We start from the raw sequence: 19949 nt of genomic DNA, 5'->3' as shown, positions 1-19949 counted from the left end.
CACCATACTTTAAATTATACCGAAAATTTAGCTTTTTATATTGAAAAAAAAAAAAAGTTAGTAAATGGTAGAGACGTATCACCATTAGCTATAACAATAAACCATCTGCCATGTTTTTCTCCTTAAAACAAAAGTGGTAGCAGGTTGTCCCATTGTTGAGCGTTTGTAAAGACCCCTGATGTGACAGGTCCTTTGTCAAACAAAGAGAATTTCTCCTTTAACCTCAAACCTAATACGTTTTGGAAATGGTTTTGATGTATGGAAAGCTAGAGTTTCATTTGCGCTAGTGAAACAAAAACGAGGTTTGGACCGCACCGAAAAACCACTTGTTGCCCTTACATTTTTCGGCCTTCCTTAAATTAATGTAGCTGCACAATAATCTGACGGGTTGTTACAAAAGCTTTTAAATGTCGCGATCTCGCAGCGGAGCTCAGTTGTATCCATCTTTAGGTCGTTTCATAGGACTGGCAATTGCTCCATCTCAATTCTGCGATTTTTTTTTTTTTTTTTGATCGAGCCATTCTTTTTTTCTTTTAAATTCTCTCTTTTGTTTCTCGCACGACAGTATAATAACCTTTCAGGAGAGGTCTCCTGCTGCGAATAACAAAGTTTTCTCGCGGTATGATTTCCCAGTATTTCTATTAGCAATTCAACAGCCGACGCTAATATGACTTCCTATAACAATTCGAGATACTCAGCTTAGCAATTTAGAAGCGAGAGTTTCCGTGAATTTTCCACACAACGTATCCTCCTGTCTCGGATTCCCGAATCTTGACCCAAACTACGATAGTTTTCGCGAGGCGCAACGACACGAGACCCGGAAAATTGCTGTTTAATATAAAACGCAAGGTAGACACAGCATGCTGGCTGGTGATGGACAATACTGAAAGCTGTAAATTAACATGCACAGTTGAACAAATATGATATTCAAAACGGGCTGTCAAATTTGCCTTGATTTACATACGAACTTGGAACAACGAAAATAGATCCTCTCCGCGCGTGGTTTTGCACAAATTGTGTTTTTATTTTGGCGGGTTTCTTGGTTATTTTCCTTTTGTTAACTGCTGATTACCTATCATAACTGGCCCGTACACTTCACGTATCTCGTTTTAATATATTTGCATTCTCTGAACCAACAAGTAACTGGAGAGAAACGCTTGTTTGGTTATTAAAACTGGAAGCGCTGAAGAGGTTCAAGTCGATCACATTTGTAAGATCACTGTGTGAAAGGTGTGATAAGATAAGAGATGTTCCGTCATAGTTAAAGACTACAGACATGGCGGCTTCAAATGGAGGATTTTCAGAGAAGCTGTCTTAACTCATGGCTCACCGTCTAAGGTTTAGTACCCCAGAAAAAAGGAATCGAATCGTTTTAAACGTCAGCGGACATCGTTTTACGACAGATAGAAGTTCGTTGATGCGCTATCCACATACTTTACTCGGAAGCCACATGTTAGCTTGCTTCTTCGACGAAGTTAAACAGGAATATTTCTTCGATAGAGATCCTCATTTATTTCGCTACATATTGAATTATTATCGAAGCGGGAAGCTGCATTCTTCGCCGGACGACTGTCCCGTTGCTTTTAGGGATGAGCTGGAGTTTTTCGGGATTCCACTTTGCGAGCTTTCGGATTGTTGCGGGTTAAATACTAATACAGACGATAAAGATAAGCGTCCTTGCCATTATGCCGTGAGGAAAACCAGCGTAAATACTGTGCAAAGTGCCCCAGGCAACTATGTGGGTTGGAAGAAATGCGGCAGTGAAATCCGAACTAGGAATTCCATGGATAGTGCAGAACCTAGAAGAGCGGTCCGTGGAGCAAATCGACAACACCTGTCGTATTCGAGGACTGGTAAAAGTCTCGAGATCTCCTCAACAAAACGGCAACATTTGACGCAATTAACCCGACTTAAACACAGAAGTCTAAGTGAAAATGCAACCGATGATTTTGGAAGTGCTCACAAATGCGTAACAAATTGCAAACGTCGACTTTGGAAAACTGACATGGGCGAGGATTTTCTAAGGGCCTTGAACTATGCATATGGATTGTTTATCATCCTCAGTGTTGCAACGACAACTGTAGAAACCGTCGATTGCGAGAAAGGAATCAAATGCCTGGAATTGCACCCAAATCTATTTTCTATTCTGGATGCCATGTTTGTGGCTGTTTTCACGTTGGAGTTCCTCATACGTTTTGGTTTCTCCAAAAACCGCTGTGTGTTCATGAAACAAATCTTCAACATAATTGACCTCGTAGCCATACTACCGTATTATATTTCCCTCATTGTCTCTATATTCATCAATACAGAGGGTATTTCGTTGCTTATCACTCTCAGAGTTTTACGGGTTAGTCGAATCATGAAGCTATCAAGAGGTTCAACCAGACTTCAATCGCTTATGTACACGCTTAGAAACTGTTCCACTGATCTGCTGTTTTTGTATTTTACGTTTACACTCGGAATACTGTTATTTGCCAGTGTGCTGTATTACGTGGAAAGACTTGAAAATCCGGACAACTTTAACAGCATCCCGCAATCACTTTGGTACACCTGTGTTACGATGATGACAACAGGGTAAGCAACATTGTTGTTTTTAATTCAAACTTTAACTTCCCTATAATTATTTTTTTTTCATTCATCGAATGGTCAGTTACTTGTTTAAAATATTTATTATAGTCGCGCTTTCTTTTTATCTTATTGAAATGGAAGTTCCCTTTGTCCCAAGCGCAGTGGCAATTTACCTCCCAGCGGTGTGAAAAAAAGAACTTCCACCTCCCGAGGTGATACTTATAGATGTTTAGTCTGTCTAACGCAAGACAATTTTACTCGTTAATGAGGGCTGCTTCAGGGGTGAAAAGCTTAACAACACATAGGTCCACGCAAAAATCCTGGGAGCTTTTACCCTGTCTAAAGTCGACCGCAAACGGGGAAACAATGTTGCAGAAACAAACGTTTCCCCATTTGGGGCCCCAGGAAACGTTTGTTGCGGAGCCAAAATATCCTTCCTTAGTTCAGAAACATTTTCCTTCCTCAGCAAATGTTTCCTCGTTTGCAATCGCCTTAACGCCAGATGATTTTACTCGTCAATGGAAGCTGCTTCAGGGATGAATGCTGGGTTGGCAACATCTAGGTCCACTCAAAAACTATGTCCCCTTTAACCCTTCCCTCCCTAAGAGAGATACTTGTAGATTTTGTTCTGTCTAATAGGAAATGATTTTACTCGTCAATGGAGGCCACTTCAGGGATGAATGGGTTAAAAACATCTAGGTCCACTCAAAAACAACAATGTCCCCTTTAAACCACAGAAAGTAATGTTTACAATCGCATTAAATTTTGTCCGATTTCCTCTCAAAGAAGGCGGCCGTTTGTTTCCGAAGTACAAGAATCCCAGAATCACTTGTTTTTCGTTTTAATTACCCGTGCGCCCGCCATCTTGAATAACTGCTGCGTGCTATGGTTGCTTATTGGTAAGACAGAGCTTTTGTATGAAAAACAGAAGGCAACGTTAACTCTTCATCTATCAAAGATAGCGGATTCATTGATTGCAACATTATTTTATCCGGTATGAAGTTTTTAGTCAAGCCAAGTCAAGTCAAGTTTATTTACGCAGCTGTCAAAGAAATACAGAGTTTAAGACAAGTTACAAAGAAGAAAAACAAATCAATTTGTAGACACTGAAGTCTGAGATAGACAAATATATTGTTGATACGCAAGCTTTCGTGTTGGTCACTGTCTTATTTGAATAAATAGAAAAGAAGAAGTTGTGAATCGAAGGTTCGCTTTAAAATGTGCAAAGATTTCCGCAAATAACCTCCTACTAAAAAACCCTCATTTACAAAAAATTGATGAATAAGATAGTCTGGATATGAGGAGCCGTTAGAAGGACTGTTGTTGGTGGTATTGACTTTGTGTCAATATTACCAACATCACCAATACCAACAGTCAATGTCACCTACACCAAGAAGTCACCAAGAACACCAACAATCAATGTCTGTAAAAACAGTCCCCTTGTTGTTGGCGACATACACTTCATTCCAAAATGGCCGCCATTTTAGTATTATTTTGTTTCCTTGCAAATTTCCCCTTTCAAACCCTCGCCTTCAAATGTAAAATTCAACAGAATATTTAACCTCGAACGACGCCAAAATAGCTTTCAAACAAAGGAATACTAAAATGATGGCCATTTTGGAATAAGGTGTATTGACAATGTCGTCAAGACCAGTCAGTGTCACCAACAACAGTCCTCTTGTTGTTGGTGACATTGACTTCGGGTCAATATCACTGACAACACCAACAGTTAATGTCACCCACAATGTTACCGTAAATAACAGTAACAGTCAATGTCACGAAGAACAGTCCTCTTGTTGTTGGTGACATTGACTTCGGGTCAATATCACTGACAACACCAACAGTCAATGTCACCTACAATGTTACGATAAATAACAGTAACAGTCAATGTCACCAAGAACAGTCCTCTTGTTGTTGGTGACATTGACTTCGGGTCAGTATCACTGACAACACCAACAGTCAATGTCACCTACAATGTTACGATAAATAACAGTAACAGTCAATGTCACCAAGAACAGTCCTCTTGTTGTAGGTGACATTGACTTCGGGTCAATATCACTGACAACACCAACAGTCAATGTCACCTACAATGTTACCATAAAGAGCAATAACAGTCAATGTCACCAAGAACGGTCCTTCTCAGGACTACTCTCAACTGCACGATCTACTTGTGATCAATTATGGATATGACTCCTGTGTCCAAACCATTTGCTACTTTACTTACTAATACTCTGTGATGTTGAAGTGGTACTACGATCAAAAAATCACTTCCTTTTCTCTTCAGATTTTGAAAGCGTGTTTGCTTAACACCTGACTGGCAAAATTTTGAGCTTTCATTTTTATCCAAAGGCAGTTTGCTTTTTCACGTTCCGCCATTACTCACGTTCAAAACTGACCGACTGGACCTCACAGGGTTGGAGCTAGGAAAAAGTGACGTCATTCACTCAATAGCTTAAAATTCAACCCATTCTCTACCTTGAATTAACGATTATCGTTAATTCTTAATTTGCTCTGAATTTACTATTATCGTTAATTTAGAAGACTGAAAGCTTGATATGGATTATGGGAAATGGTCATATATTTTTTAAAAGACAACCCAAGTGTATGGAAGTAGGACTCGAACCTGGGAGTGTTCATTATTAACCCGTCACCTAACCACTTGACCACCGCACCGCTAGCTGTTCAGAAACAATAATTTAAACACTATTTGATAATGCTGTGTAATCAAACGAAAACAACAAACAATATTACACACTGCAAAGATCGCTTTTCAAAGTTCGTGACAAAGCTAAACATTTTTATAAATCCAAGCTTAGGCTTAAATTATTAATCTAGCCTAGGCCCAATATTTTTTCAGCAGCGATCTTCTATGGCAGACTTAAAAAAACGTTTTTTTTTTTGAAAATGCGATGTATTGGTCTTAAGTGGTGAAGCGGAAAGAAGCGGTTCCTATGGAGCAGAAGCTCCAGGTTCGAATCCAATCCACGGATATGATTTTTTTCCTTATTTTCTCTGCTATCACAAGTCCTGGGACACAGTGTCCTAAATTAACGATAATAGTAAATTGAAAGCAAATTAAGAATTTACGATAATCGTTAATTTAAAAAAAAGATCATGTCGTAAAATTGCAGCGTGTAAACGCAGTTTATTATTTATACAAAACACGAGTTTGTCAGTCTGAAAACCTGCACCGTGCTGCATATTAATATTCAGTCGCGTACAAACGCATTGCATTCTTAAACTAGTGAGTGTTTGATGTCATTTTCTCCTCGATCCAGCTCTCTCAAGATCTTCAAGTTAGTAATGGCGGACCATTAAATAGGAAAATTCCATTTGAAATAAACAAGTATCTTTTTAAAATTAAGGCTTAAAACTTGAGTCACTTAGCGTTTAGGAAAAGCGTCAAAGGAAAAAAATGTTTTGAGCATAATACCACTTTAAAAACTTGAAGCTTTAATGTGAACTGAGGGAACGTAACAATTCAAAAGACATAACCACTCGGCACGGATGACAAACCCAAACGGGATGGTGATTTACAATCGTGTTGTAATGTATTTTGAGTTTACAGACCAATGTTCAATGTTAGCGTTCAATGCGGAATTTGAATTTGCAGCACGCGCATTCCAATCCAACGCCATAACCGCTGGACAACACAGCCTCCTTCTCCATTCGGATTTTTCAGTTAAGAGTTTGTCAAAACTGAATGTCGGTCACTGATAAAGCTAGCCATGATATATTGCCCTGTGACCTGAAATCAGACGCTTCTGTCCAGAGATGCACGTTATAGGCCATTTCCGAGTTCATGTCTGCCTCCTCTTCAAAGCGGGTCTCTTGCGTTTTTGCGATGGTAATTAGTTCTTCTTTAAATATGAATGAAAACTAATTTTCGTAAGAAAAACTTCGCGGTAGACTCGCTTTGAAGAGGAGGCAGACATGAACTCGGAGATGGCCTAATACACGCATACCGATTTTAATAAGAAGTGTCCGCTTACTCTTTTATCCAACTTGGGCCACGTCCACACGTATCTTGATATTTTTGAATCCGCAACTTTTTCTTTCCGGGATCCAAAAATATCCCCATCCACTTGTTGTGTATTTGAAGCGAATTTGCCCGTCCTCACGTATTCTCAACATCGTTGAAAGATGTGAGAACGGGGTATTAAACTCATGTTAAGGCAACCTCGTTCCCAGGGTTCTCTCCTTACGAGTAGGAGACAACCCTGGGAACGAGGTTAGTTTTGAGAAAGACAGACAATTAACCCTCATTAAGTGTCCCCTAGAGAAAAGTAACACTCAACTCTTATCAAATCGGAGGCTGGTTTTTGAGAGGGGAAAACCGGAGAACCCGGAGAAAAACCTCTCGGAAGGAAAGGATTTTTAATTAAGTGTCTAGTCGCTCTAGCGCTGGAGCACTAATTGGTGACACTGTAACCTGAAATGAACAATCAACGCAAATGAAGTCAAATTTTGAGGAGAGGGGAAACCGGAGTACTCGGAGAAAACCTCTTGGTGCAGAGTAGAGAACCAACAAATTCATCCATATATGACGCTGTGTCTGGGAATCGAACCCGGGACACATTAGTGGGAGGCGAGTGCTCTCACCACGGCGCCATCCCTGTACATACCTGGAGCAGATTGAGTCAGTGAGTATAGAGCCAACAAACGTAACCCATAAGTAACGCATACCTGGAGTCAAACCCGGGGCAGATTGGTGGGAGGCGAGTGGTCTCACCACTGCATTATCCCTCCTCCCTATAAATTCTACACCATAATCATCTCGTTACTTGTTTTCAGGTACGGTGATGTGGTGCCTCTTACAACTTTAGGAAAGATCATTGGCGGTCTGTGTTGCGTGTGTGGAGTGGTGATAATGTCACTTCCGATACCAATTATGCAGGACAAGAAAGTCATTGTGAGGAGATAGCATTTGCACTAACAACTGCTTCAGTTTCTACTGGTTTCCAAAAAATGCGACGTTTCGGAGAATACCATGGCTGTGATTTTTGCTAAATTTTGCTCTTTTTATTGCATAATTTATGATCTTTTGCTGACACAGCCTGCTTACAAGCAAGCATAATGACTTCACGGTTGGGTTGCCATAGCAACATTGGTCACTCTTGGAGAGACCCTCTTACCCACAGGAGAAACAGACACTTGATCACCAGAGTAACCTCACTTGCCGTGCAAACGTTGATAGGAGCAAGACGTTTGCTTACGAATGCTGGGTTAATATCCTTACGAAGCCAATTAACAGAAACGTTTAGATTAAGGTGCATGAGAGGCTACGAGTAGAGAACATTCGTGTTGGCACTCTTACTTGTATGCAATCTAATTGCCACGAACATCTTTGTAGCAGTTTTCGATGAAGAGCATGTTTTCGAATGAGTCCAATCTCAGAGCTCTCCTCTTAAATGAGGCAAGGAAGAGCTCTGGGGAATCCTAAATCAAAGTGTCTTCTCATTGGTTTCGTGAAGAACAATGAACAGTGTCCCTGAATGGTGCAGTTTCCCAGAGTCTTGGGTTGATCCGAGACTCTGGTGAGGAGAATGGATGAGTCGCGTTTTTTGCAATAACTTGATTCACTAAGAAAGCAATAAAATGAAGCATCCAACTGACTTGTGGACGAAGCTTTGATAAATTGTCCTATAATATTGTTCAACAATGTTTATTTTTTTCCGTTCTTTTTGTTTTGCGAAATTTACTCTGCCTTCAGTGCTGTGAACACAACACATCAAAGAGCGCAACCTGCGATCAAGCGTTCTGTGTTTATCATGCAATTGTCTCTTACCCTATTCCCGATATCATTATCATCATTATATCTTTATTTTCCCTCGGATTTTAGATTAGCTTCATGCATCTAATTAATATCTCCAAGCATTTACTCTCTTAAGGGGTTAGGTCTTAATTGGGACGAAAGTTCTGTTGCTCTCTGTTGCCACTCAACTCCATTTTTTTTTTCTTTTTTTGCAACGTACAATTTTCAGTATTATTAGTCAATTGATGAAACTACAACAGTACTACTACTTGGCTACCTAAAATAGAAATGCTGGGCAAACAAGTGATGTTCGATTTTCTACAAGATCACGTCGAGGAAGTAACAGAGTTGGGTTTGTCTCCCAAGACATCTTCATGCAAGTGCTATCTTGATTTCAAAGGATTGCTGCTAGCTGTGGAAGGAGTATTGGGATGGAAGCTTTCAAAGCCACACTGAGGTCTCGGAAGCCAACATTTCCAAGCACAACTGCCGACTCATCATTTACCCAGGTACGCCCTTAGGAACGTACTTATTTTGGTAGTTTTAAAACGAAAGCCTTGGGAAAACTATCGAACAAAGTCGGATCCAACATGCAACATTCCTGGATGTAAATGTTGAGCTAGTGGCCAAACATTTTTCAACTTTGCACAACAACACTGATTCAAGTCAAGTCAAATCAATCTTTATTTATACACGGGAAACTCGTCAGGATTTATAAATCTTGAGAGAGCTGGATCGAGAGGAAAATGACGTGAAACACTCACTAGTTTAAGAATGCAATGCGTTTGTACGCGACTGAATATTGATATGCAGCACAGAAGTTTCAGGCTTTCGGACTGATAAACTCCTGTTTTGCACAAATAAAAAAAACTGCGTTTACACGCTGAAATTTTAAGCTATTGAGTGAATGACGTCACTTCTCCCTAGATCCAACCCTCTGAAGTCCAGTCGGTCAGTTTTGAACGTGAGTAATTTGTGTTAACCGTGATTTACACTCAAAGTAAACAACCTTTGGATAAAAATCAAAATTCAAAATTTTTCCAGTCAAGTGTTAAGCAAAAAAAGTAAAGAAAATGAAGTGATTTTTTTTTTTTCATAGTGGCACTTTAATCTCCCTATTTTAGCTATGTGGAGCATTAAAGGTTGAGAACTCTAAGGGCAAAGAGAATGTGAGTTGAGAGGGGGCCTTTCTGTGCCCCATAATAATTAATTAAAGTGTATTTCTCTTGATTGCCCCCATTGTGCGAAGATTATTTTTATCCGGTTGATCTCATGACAACGAAATCAACGTTTACTCTATAGCTAACTGCTAAGACGCTGTCGTCCTTGAAAAAATAGTCACTAAGAGCAAATATTTAACAATTATTGGACGAGGTTGAGCAAAATTTCGCGATTTGTCAGTAGCGAGCAGATCAATTATTTGCCGAAGATAATTGATCTGCGAGACTCTGATAAATCACGAATTTTACGATAACCGAGTTCAATAGTTGTTTTATCATTTGATGACTGAGTTAACTTTATTTTTCACAATTCCCAACAATTCAATCTTTTTCTGAAAGCTCAGGAAAGCCAACTGCCATTTTCACACATGACCATGGTTTCAATTACGCATGAGCAGAATATTATTTGCAGCAAAACACTTATTTGTAAACAGTTATTTGCAAGTCACGTGGTGGGCTCTCGGCCAATGAAAAGGAAGGAAAAATACATCGAATGATAATAGATATTAACTTCTTCGGAATGGGGGCAAATATGTGGGATTCTCTCCGTTAACTGTTAAGGATGGTGCCTACTATTGTTATTGCGCATACGTTCTGCGCATCTCGAGATACTCGGATTTCCAATGGGTGGTGCTTATTAATAAAGGATATTTTTTGCGCGGCTTAAGTCTATGTGGAGAAAGGAGAACTTAGCAAGTGCTCTTCGTATCTATGGAGAAAATTGGAGGTAATCGCCCATTTTTTAGAGATAATTAAGGTTCAATTTGGAAAAGAAAGTCATACATTGCTTTGTATTTTAAAAATTAATTATCTTCGAAAAATGCTTGGTTACCCCCAATTTTTCTTTTCTGGATTTCAATAACACTTTTTGAGGTCTGCTTTTCCCACATATTCAGTAAACCGCACAAAAGTACCTGAATTAGTAAGCACCGTCCCTAATCGAAACATTTGTGCGGGATAAAGGCCAAAAACAGCAAACAAAACATAAGCAAAAAAACTTGTGTAGTTTCATTACCATTGCTATAAATTAAGTATCAAACATGTGAGTAATGAGACTAAATGAGCTATATGAGACAAACACCTTTTGATTAATTCTCCTAAGTAGTTCCAAAACAATGTCTGAAGAACAATTGGAAGAATATGCGTTTCGATGTAAGGTGTTTTGATTAGGCTATGCCAGGATGTGTACATTGAACATGTCCACGTTCTGCCCGTTGTTTATATTCAAGCCTGGTCAATTTGCATAATTTCGTCTTCGTTATTGTTGATTTTCGGATCATTTAATTCTCGGAAAATTTTCGGAACATTGATACGTGGAACGTGGACTAAGAGACACAAATACGATTATTATAAAAATACAATGGTGGAGCTACAAGGATAAAAGAGATAATAGTGATGCCCGACTGACTCCGCCATTCGCCCTTGTCACACGGCGGCCATATTGTCCCGGGAGACCAAAAAAGCTTTGTTTTACCACGCCAAACCTCGCAGTGGAAACCATGGGGGTGAGGCTTGGCGTGGTAAAACAAAGCTCTTTTGGTCTCCCGGGACAATATGGCCGCCGTGTGACAAGTGCGAATTGAACATGGAGTACTATCCTTCATTTGTGAGACCAAAAATCCGCCATCTCGTTTGTATAAACTGAAGAAGCTTATCCGTGAAGCATATAGATTTTCTTTTGCACCAGTGTGATAGTAAAGTCGAAATGTGGAAATCAAGGCCGGGGATTGAGAACAACTCAATTCAGGAAGAAGCGTAGTATGGTAAATGGTAAATTGCCTTTCAACTTTTACTCCTTAGAGAGAAAAATCTGCTCTACACTTTCCGTCTTTGGCTTCTGATAACTGCATACAAGTTTGAGCGTTAATTTCTCTGGATTCTGCTTGCTTCTTGGAAATACACTTACAGTATCTCTTTATTATGCCTTGCAATAACGGAATTTCATAAAATTTAAAAGGTTGCTTTTTTTTTTTGTTTTTTTTTCCCCTCTTTTTTTAATAATAAAAGTAAAGATGAATAAAAGATATAACACCGCTTATAAGCCCAAGGTGACGGCGGCAGGCCACAGGCGTCTCTCACTTTCAGCTGCATTAAACAATTTTACAATTTTCTCTCAGTACAGCCAAGAAAGTCAAGATTAATGAAATAATTTTAAAATACGACATTTAAAATGATACTATTGTATTGGAGCCGGAAAGGCTTGAGTCAACTCTGTGCTGATGCGACTTTCGTTTTGACGGAATGCAGCCAAGAAAATCAAGCTGAATGAAATAATTTAAAAATACGACATTTAAAATGATACTATTGTATTAGAGAAAGACTTGAGTCAAGTCTGTGTTGATGCGACTTTCGTTTTGACGGAATCAATTAAGACCACAATTTTTCATTTCATTGTCACTAAGATATTTAAACTGGGTTCCACGTCGTGTTCTCAGATAAAGAACTTAATTGCGCTTTGACTTCGTTAATATTTTAAATCATTCAGTGAAATTTGTTTTGACTCTGCGTTGCGAAAGGCTTATCCCAGACTTTCTCTCTGCAACCAAAATAATTGTTTACGTACATTTTGCAGGTGTAGGTGTCAGCTGGTTGAAGAGGAACTGCATCATTCAAGGTTCTACAACATCGCATGTACGTTTAGCAAGGTCGACATATTTATCAGCAAACTAAGGAGTATCTATATCTTGCAGTATTTCCTGGTTGAAAGGTATGTTAAATCGAGATGTCATTTAGAATTTCGATATTATATCATATCAAATTGTTTTGCATTTTGTATCTACCCATTCAACTCAAAGGCTTCAGTCAATTCTAATTGATCTTGTTGTTTTAATTAGTCTTTGAAGTAACTGAACCGAAGAGCATAAGGGATGTTAAGATTTGAATACGTTTCACAAACTCTGAAGCACTATAAAATTTAGCAAATCCCAGGACATTCCTGAACTATTCAGCGAAAAGAAAAATTCAGACACCAACTTCGCATTTAATTCATTTTACATGTATGGTAATTGAAGCAATGGCAGGTAATTCTTTCAAATCCAACACTAACCCGGCAATAATGATTTCTCTCTCTCTCTCTTTCTCGTTACTTGCTGCGCAGTTAAGAAAGATTTCTCCTGATCATCTTTGGAACAATTCCAAATATTTTTTCTTTGAATATTCTCGAAAAACAAGAGTCTCTTAAAAGAATCTCAATCTAGTGAGTACAATTTTTCAACAACTCCTGATAAGGTCTAATTAGAGGTTGACCTTTGTGAAATCAATGCTTTCGTCAAATAATCAAACCATGATTCTGATGTAGCTAAACAAATGTTTCAAAAGTTTAAAAAAACTTATTTCGAAATATGTAGCCTTGGGGACATATTATTGGCCTTCCAAGCGACATCATTTGTACTTAGATTGCATGGTTCCAAATATTTGAACCATCAGTTAATTGGCAGGAAGTCCTAAACGTTTTATAAAGCTAAATAAAGAATTGTTTCAAAAGTTGAAATCTCCTTCGAAACTTGGTAGCCAGGGGACATATTGTCGAAAGTCCAAACGAATTTAATTTTGCATTTAATTGTGTGGTTGCAAAGATTTGAGCCATGAGTGAAGTGGCAATAAGTTCTGAACATTTTATGATGCTTAATAATTGTTTCAAAAGTTAAAAAAAAAACTTGCTTTCGAAATACGGTAGCCAGGGGAACATATTGTTGACCTTCCAAGCGACATCTTTTGTATTAAAAATGCCTGGTACGTTGCAAAGATTTGAGCCATCAGTTAATTGGCAAGAACTTCTGAACGTTTTACAAAGCTAAAGAATTACGGTTTCAAAAGTTGAAATATCCTTTCGAAAAATGGTAGCCATGGGAACATCTTGAAGTGTCCTCAAATCCAGCAGAAGCCTTCCTTTTTTTACGCAACCGCTGGGCTGTTTAAGACTGGCACAATAACATTTTGTTCTACTTCTTTTTCGTTTCTAAGCCGACGGAGGTACTTTCCGGGCATCTCTCCGCGCAAACGCGTCTGAAAATGACAGTAAGCAGTTGAGCGACGTTAGGAATGCTTTATCTGGCCAAAATGTTATTTCAAGTTTTTTATATAACGCAGTGATTGGGTGGCCTGTGGTATCACACGCAAAGTCGCAAGACCCTCAGCAAGTAGGTTTAATAATTGGGTTGCCTGTGGTATGACAGGAAGTGTCCGACAAATTGACAAGCGTAATTATCCTCAGGCAGTTAGTTAGAAGCACCGCGGCCCAGTGGTGGGTTTGAAAACCCGCCCTCAGTGATTTGACCTTTGTAGTCCCTGGTTCAACAGTGACTTCTCGGCTGTACTTGTAAATAGCCAACTACGTTTACTTCTTTCAGTCAGGAGTCTTAACAGATGTTGTTCTATTCTATCGTTTCGTTGATTGTATCGTTTCGTTGATTGTATCTCATTCGTGAACTTACGGGTGTCGAAATCTCCATGAAACCAAGCTATCACAGTGTTGTGGGTCGTAAGATCGATGCTATAAGAGATTAATCCTTTTGAGAACGGTGTGCAGAAGGAACATTTTTCAGGGCATATTGGAGGATTCAAAAGGGGTTTTTTGCTGAAGAAAATGTCAATAGTACCGTGAGCAAGAAAACACATAATAAAGTGTTTTTTTCGCTTCGGCAAGGCTAATAGGGGGCCAAATTAGAGAATGCCAGATGGAAGCTACATTTTGAACACATTTTTCCTGTCTTCATTTTGAGCCGAAAGTGTCAATTTTTTTTAGCTCGAGGCAAATTAAGAAATTTTTGAGGCATCTGGAGTAATGATTGTCTTCTTTCATTTCCTTCTTCCTCCTCTCCGTGTTTACATTTCTGGTCCAAATTTTCAACCTCTTTGCCTGCCTGTGTCAACAGTCCTTTCAATTCTAAGCAAACAGTTATAATAACTTTAAGTAGGAAGCTGTCTTTACTGATAGTTTCTACTCTTGTTTTCTCATCAACGCCTTATTGCTTTCGATAAACATTTTGCCACTGTAACTTGAACAGGCCTTATCTGGTCGGAATTAGCCAATAGGATATCGTATTCCTGTCACTAAATATTCAATACCGAACGTGATAAATTTATTAAGTTTTCTATTCTTTCGTTGGCTTGGAGGTGTTCTCAGTTGAATTTAAGCAAAACAATTAAGGTGTGCGTTTGCCAGAATGTTTTTTCGGGAGAAACTTTTAATAAAAAGATGGATCAGAGAGCGTAGTCCATTTGTCTTTTTGCACAGGGAGACCTGACACTCACTTGAAGCAAGCCAGGAAAAACTATGAATCGCAAAGATAGGCTTGTCTGGTACTCGACATTTCAAAAACGACTTTTGTCATCCCGTTTCAGTTATGCTACACGAATCAAATCACGAATATTCTAATTCTTTAAATCTTGCACCGTTGTTTTTCGACGCTTATGTGGAGTAAGACCTACAGGCGCAAACTGTTCTGATCAGTTGTACAACATTGGTCACATTATAATTAATAAACAAAAAAAAGTACGGGTACTGAGAAATGACGAATATATATTCAGGCTTGGTTGTTCACTTAATATTGTCAATCTAAACCGTGTTTGCTTTCAGTTGCATTTTGCAGGGTCGAGGACATGTGTGACAGCTTTGTGATGTTACCAACCTCGCTCTGCGCAAGTTGAATAAAAGAAGCAAATGCAGCCGGTATGTCGTGGAAATGGTTCGTGTTTGACAGACTAGTTGTGAAAAAGGAAGTAAGTAAACGTTTGATTCCCATGCGTATTAATTTAGAAGACGCACTTCTTCAAGATTGAACTTTTCAGTTTAATCTGTCAAACTGAGAAAACGATTGCGTGAATTACTCGTCCCCTTGCCGGTGTATCGTAAATGCATAAATAGAAAAAAGAAAGTTAGCCTCAAAGAGGATTTCAGAGGAAACTATACAATATCTTTCACCGGGCATCTCCACTCATTTAAGTCACAGAACTAAAAACAGTTGAATGTTCAAAATCAGGGGGATGATTTGTTTTCGTTCTATTTTGTTTTCTTAGTAGACGTTGTTGTTGGTGATTTTTTTTAGTATTTGATCGTTCTTGAAAACTTCATCTAGGGATAACGCCTTTTGCCCAGTTAATTGTGCATTTTGTCGGTTAGAATTCAGAGACTTTCATCGACGAAACTTCTCAGTTCTCGACGAACAGCATCGGGCACCCAACAAGAATCATAGTTCAAAACCACTTAAACATACGCACCATTGTTTAACATATTTTAGTATTTAAACGGTAGATAGAGGCATATTTTTATCCCCTAAAATTTTTTCATCTGTTCGAATTCCCTGACTGAAAGTGTAAGTGATCCGAAAATTATAGGGATCAAAACTCACCTTTTCGAAAATTTCAGCCAGAAAAAAGGCTCCCGAAAATTCTAGGTGACCTTTTTAGGGTAAAAATCTGTTAAAAATGGGCAATTATAACATGTTTTAGATGTTCGAAAAGCCTAGGACAGGCAGGCAAGCAAGGAATTTTACAACAATTTTTTCGAAATTTCTAGATCTCAAATCGGCTTGAACTGCTTGTACCTGCAATGCTTACGGATATGGCAAACGCATGATAAGGGGAAGCGATTCGAAGCGCCTCGATTCGGTTGAGCCAACGAAAGCGTTCATCGTTGAACGCCTTCACATATTTACCAGCTGAGGCCGTACCTCTTTGAAAAAAATTCGATGAAGATGACTTAGAAAAGTGTTTGTGATAATAAGCATTTTTTTTTCTTTTGCTATGATGATGATGAAAGAAATTGCTTTCAATGTTTATGCTCCTGACAAAAAGAAACCAACTAATTGACATATGACAACCTCACGAAAACTGCTGGATAAAAACAACATGGGTTGTTCTTTGTGGCCGTACATTCTTTCCTCAAACTGAAATTTACGTGCGGGTAACACACATAAGTTACGTATAATTTCCATAGGACAGTCCAGAATAGTTTCATACATAAGCACTATTTTTCTGCTGGCCTCGTATTAGTTTCGTATTGCCGAGAGCAAATATCTCATTAGCTCGTTTATTGCTTGGGTCATGAAACTAACGACGAATTAAGAAACTGTCATTTATGATCAGCTCATCTGTTTAAAAGCCAACGCGATTCCCTTCCCGATAGGCCGTAGGCTGATTTGTCGCTTTCCGTCTCTGTTTCTCGTCCGACATTCAATTTTCATTTTGCTTCAAGCAGATGGTCCAGCAGTTCTAGGCAAATTAATTAACTTGCACTAAATAAGTAGTCTTCTTAAATGCCAAAAATAGAATACAAACCCAATGTCACAGAGCAACGTATATTACTTCCGAAGACGTCGCTCTCTCTTCTTATGTTATATTGTGCAGGTAATGTTTGATTGCTTATCCAATGATCCGCGGCTAAGCTTAGCCTGAGATATGCAAAACTGGGTGAAGTTATTAAGGCGATTTTATGCTAGCCATATTCACGTTTTAATTCTTTCTTCGGTCAAATACAATTGAGACCCTTTTGAAAAGGAAAAAAATGGTGGCATACCTTCGAAATTTCTACACGAATGTCACGTTGTACCGACGTAATTCAAGACAAGGTAAGGCAGTAAATAGGACTGAGTTATTCGCAACGGAAGGGAGCATTTCACTGCTTCCCGTTGCTTCCCTTTGTATGTACATTTTATGCCCTGTTGCTCACACATTCAATTTGAAAAGAGTTTTCACTTAAATAATAAATCTATAAGAGCAGACGATCATGACTAGTATGTCATCGAAGGCGCGGATGGGCTCCAAATTGGTTACTTATTTCCAGACAAATATCTAGTTTCTATTTCTTCTGCCCGACTTAATTTAAATTTAATACTAGCACTCGTTCGCCCACTTTGACATTCTTAGTTTTAATACTTAAGTCTTTACAGAAAAAGAGTGAGCATCAGTAGCTACTGAAAGGAAATATCTGTGCGACCTTTTTTTCCTGTCATTTGGAGAAAAATAACAAGAGACCAATTGAACATGAGCTATTTACATATTCTCGTTTTTACAGCCCGACAGGACTTTTAAAATATTTTCAAGAAAATTATTTCTATTTAAATATACTTGAATACACCAGTTGTCTTTTAGATAGTTTCTATTGTGAGCATTTCAATATCTTTAAAATCACTTAAGGGGATGTGTTGAAGCTGTAGACAGGAACTCGTTCTATTCCCTAGCGAATTAATCATTATTACATTATCGGAAGAATTGCAGTATCAGCTTTTGTACTCGGGCAGAAAGCTAAAAAGAACTAGAAGCTGTTTACACGGTAACTAGTCGTCTACAAAACTGGTGCATGCGTGAAAGGCACCCCAAAGACCACCTTTTTTTCTCTTCCCTTTTCACTTTTTCGATTCTTTGATCAATCCACTGTTTCTTCGCCCTCTTCCCCGAACATCGTAGTTTGATGTTTAAAACCCAAAACTCAAAATCATGGTGATGATGATTATGAAAGTATCAATTAAATCCGGCAGAAGAAAAAAGAGGACAGCTTTTCACTACTAACATGCTAGAAAATGGGACGGATGGCTTAGTGGAGCCTAGTTAATTTCCAGATCTTAGGAAATTCAAAAGCAGATGTTTTCAGGGTTTTTCTTATAAAATTGATGTTTCCGTTTGTGAATTATAAAATAAATTACTGTTTGCATTTGCGAGGTGCGACCTGCACTACAAAGTAAACACGAGAACTTCAAATGAAACATTTTCATTTTTGTGCTGAAACATATTTTGGTGTTCTCAACGTTCAGAATCAAAGTACTTGATGAAATGCTATGTTCCAAGTTTTTGTCATAAATGCTAACGTGGTCCCTGCTTTTTAGTGGAAAAATGGCACTGCTATGAAGTTTTATTTCAAACGCGTATTGAAGTAGATCATTGCGTAGCTTTGGAAACCGAACTTCTAAGTCTCGCATGAGGTATCTCGCATGACAGTATCCAGTTTTGCATTCGATTTTACAGTGTGTCAGATCATGACTAAATCGTTATCGCCCTCTGATAATATTTGTTTAAAATAATAGACAAAAGAAAACAGTAAGGATTTCCTGTTGCTTTGTCAACCAGGAGACGTTTGTTCGCATAATAAGAAGACCTTGTGTATAATTTAAATGAGTGCTTGTGTATATAATATTGGAAAGAATAGCTTTCATTGGTGTGAAAAAAAGAAGACACAGGCATCCATCTACCATCCGAGAAAGTCCGTTTTCCTTTTGCATGTGTATAAGTCCCTTGATGTACCTCTACCAAAAGAGCAGTCACTAGAGCGCGTACCCACAAGAACGAAACGGACTTCTTTCAATTTCCACTTATGTATTTACTGGGCAGAAGAATATCTGGTCTTAATTTATGCAATAATCGATCCGAGGCCTTTTATTCGCTTAATGCAAATGCAGCAATATTAACAGAAAGACTAAGATGTTATCGAGTCAGTCATTGGTAAGGCAGGTAACCGAAAACGCAGGAAGGAATAGAGACAAATTACCTAGTGCGCGCTACACGGGAACACGAAACGCAGACAAACGCAGCGAAAGTGAGTATATCTTTAATTTCTTAGCTGCATTCGTAATTCCTTGGAGTTTTATTGATTTTTACGGGGTAAAATTTTTTCCATGGTCTTTATCAGAAGAAACAATTTGGATCATAACATGATTTCGAAATTTTGCTGTAAGGGCAATGATTGAGAACTTTCGACATATGGTTAACACCCTTTTGTATTCTGCTGATAATAATTATTGAATGCAATGTCTTCGGCGTTGCAAAATTAAAAAGACAGAGTGGTCTAAACGTCACAGTATAATTGATGTATCGCATCCAGAGAGAACAATATTTAGATTCTTTATATCGCTTGCCTGGAGAATACGTTGTATTTATTTTATTATTTTTGTTTTTGTATTTGTATTTTTTTTTTTTTTTGATAATTCACTGTAGCGAAACGTGATACACGAATGTAGAAGGAAGAAAATCCAATTGAAAAGAAAGATCATAGGTTGTAATATTCGTAATTAGCGAGAAACTTGCCTTAATGATTTACCGAAAAAACTGGCTGTAATGAATTGTCTGGCTTCAAACTCGTATCAGGGGCACCCAACGTCAATTTTCGGAAAATATCTGTTCGGAAAACGATTTGAGATCTAGAGTTTTCGGAACACTTGTCGTAAAATTTCTTGCTTGCATGCCTGTCCTAGGATTTTCGAACATCTAAAACATGGTGTAATTGTCCATTTTTAACGGATTGTTATCCTTAATCACCTAGAAATTTCGGGAACCTTTTTTTCTGCCTGAAAATTTCGAAAAGGAAAGTTTTGATCCCTATAATTTTCGGATCACTAGACTTTCAGCTAGGTAATCCGAACGGATAAAAATATGCCTATATCTACAGTTTAAATACCAAAATACGTTTAACAATG

General features: G+C 38.4%; 2 protein-coding genes across 10 annotated transcripts in view; both read left to right on the top strand.

The window, feature by feature from the left end:
* The window catches only part of LOC138011786 (A-type voltage-gated potassium channel KCND3-like), a 47936-nt gene that overhangs the window by 8530 nt on the left and 19457 nt on the right, over positions 1 to 19949 (top strand). For 2 of the 9 annotated variants that reach the window (XM_068858972.1, XM_068858968.1), the window contains exons 2-4: positions 8553 to 8832; positions 12116 to 12250; positions 15122 to 15264. The gene's annotated coding sequence lies outside the window, so the exon portion shown is untranslated. Of the gene's footprint in view, positions 1 to 8552; positions 8833 to 12115; positions 12251 to 15121; positions 15265 to 16806; positions 17112 to 18679; positions 19073 to 19949 lie in introns of those variants that run through there. The other 7 variants (XM_068858967.1, XM_068858975.1, XM_068858974.1 and 4 more) reach the window with 6 other exon arrangements.
* LOC138011785 (potassium voltage-gated channel protein Shal-like) lies at positions 964 to 8542 on the top strand. The gene is made up of 2 exons (XM_068858966.1): positions 964 to 2574; positions 7363 to 8542. Exons 1-2 carry the CDS (start codon positions 1322 to 1324, stop codon positions 7490 to 7492), a joined length of 1383 nt encoding a protein of 460 aa, XP_068715067.1. The 5' UTR covers positions 964 to 1321; the 3' UTR covers positions 7493 to 8542.

The sequence above is a fragment of the Montipora foliosa genome, chromosome 7 (genome assembly GCF_036669935.1).
Source record: "Montipora foliosa isolate CH-2021 chromosome 7, ASM3666993v2, whole genome shotgun sequence".
Lineage (NCBI taxonomy): Eukaryota > Metazoa > Cnidaria > Anthozoa > Scleractinia > Acroporidae > Montipora > Montipora foliosa.
The sequence above is the reverse complement of the archived record's forward strand: the minus strand, read 5'-3'. Positions and strand labels throughout refer to the sequence as shown.

Bases quoted from the DNA above. Each gene is read 5' to 3' on its own strand.
- LOC138011785 (XM_068858966.1), top strand. From the start codon at position 1,322: ATGGCTCACCGTCTAAGGTTTAGTACCCCAGAAAAAAGGAATCGAATC. The intron at 2,575-7,362 runs GTAAGCAACATT...ACTTGTTTTCAG, and splicing joins GTTACGATGATGACAACAGG to GTACGGTGATGTGGTGCCTC.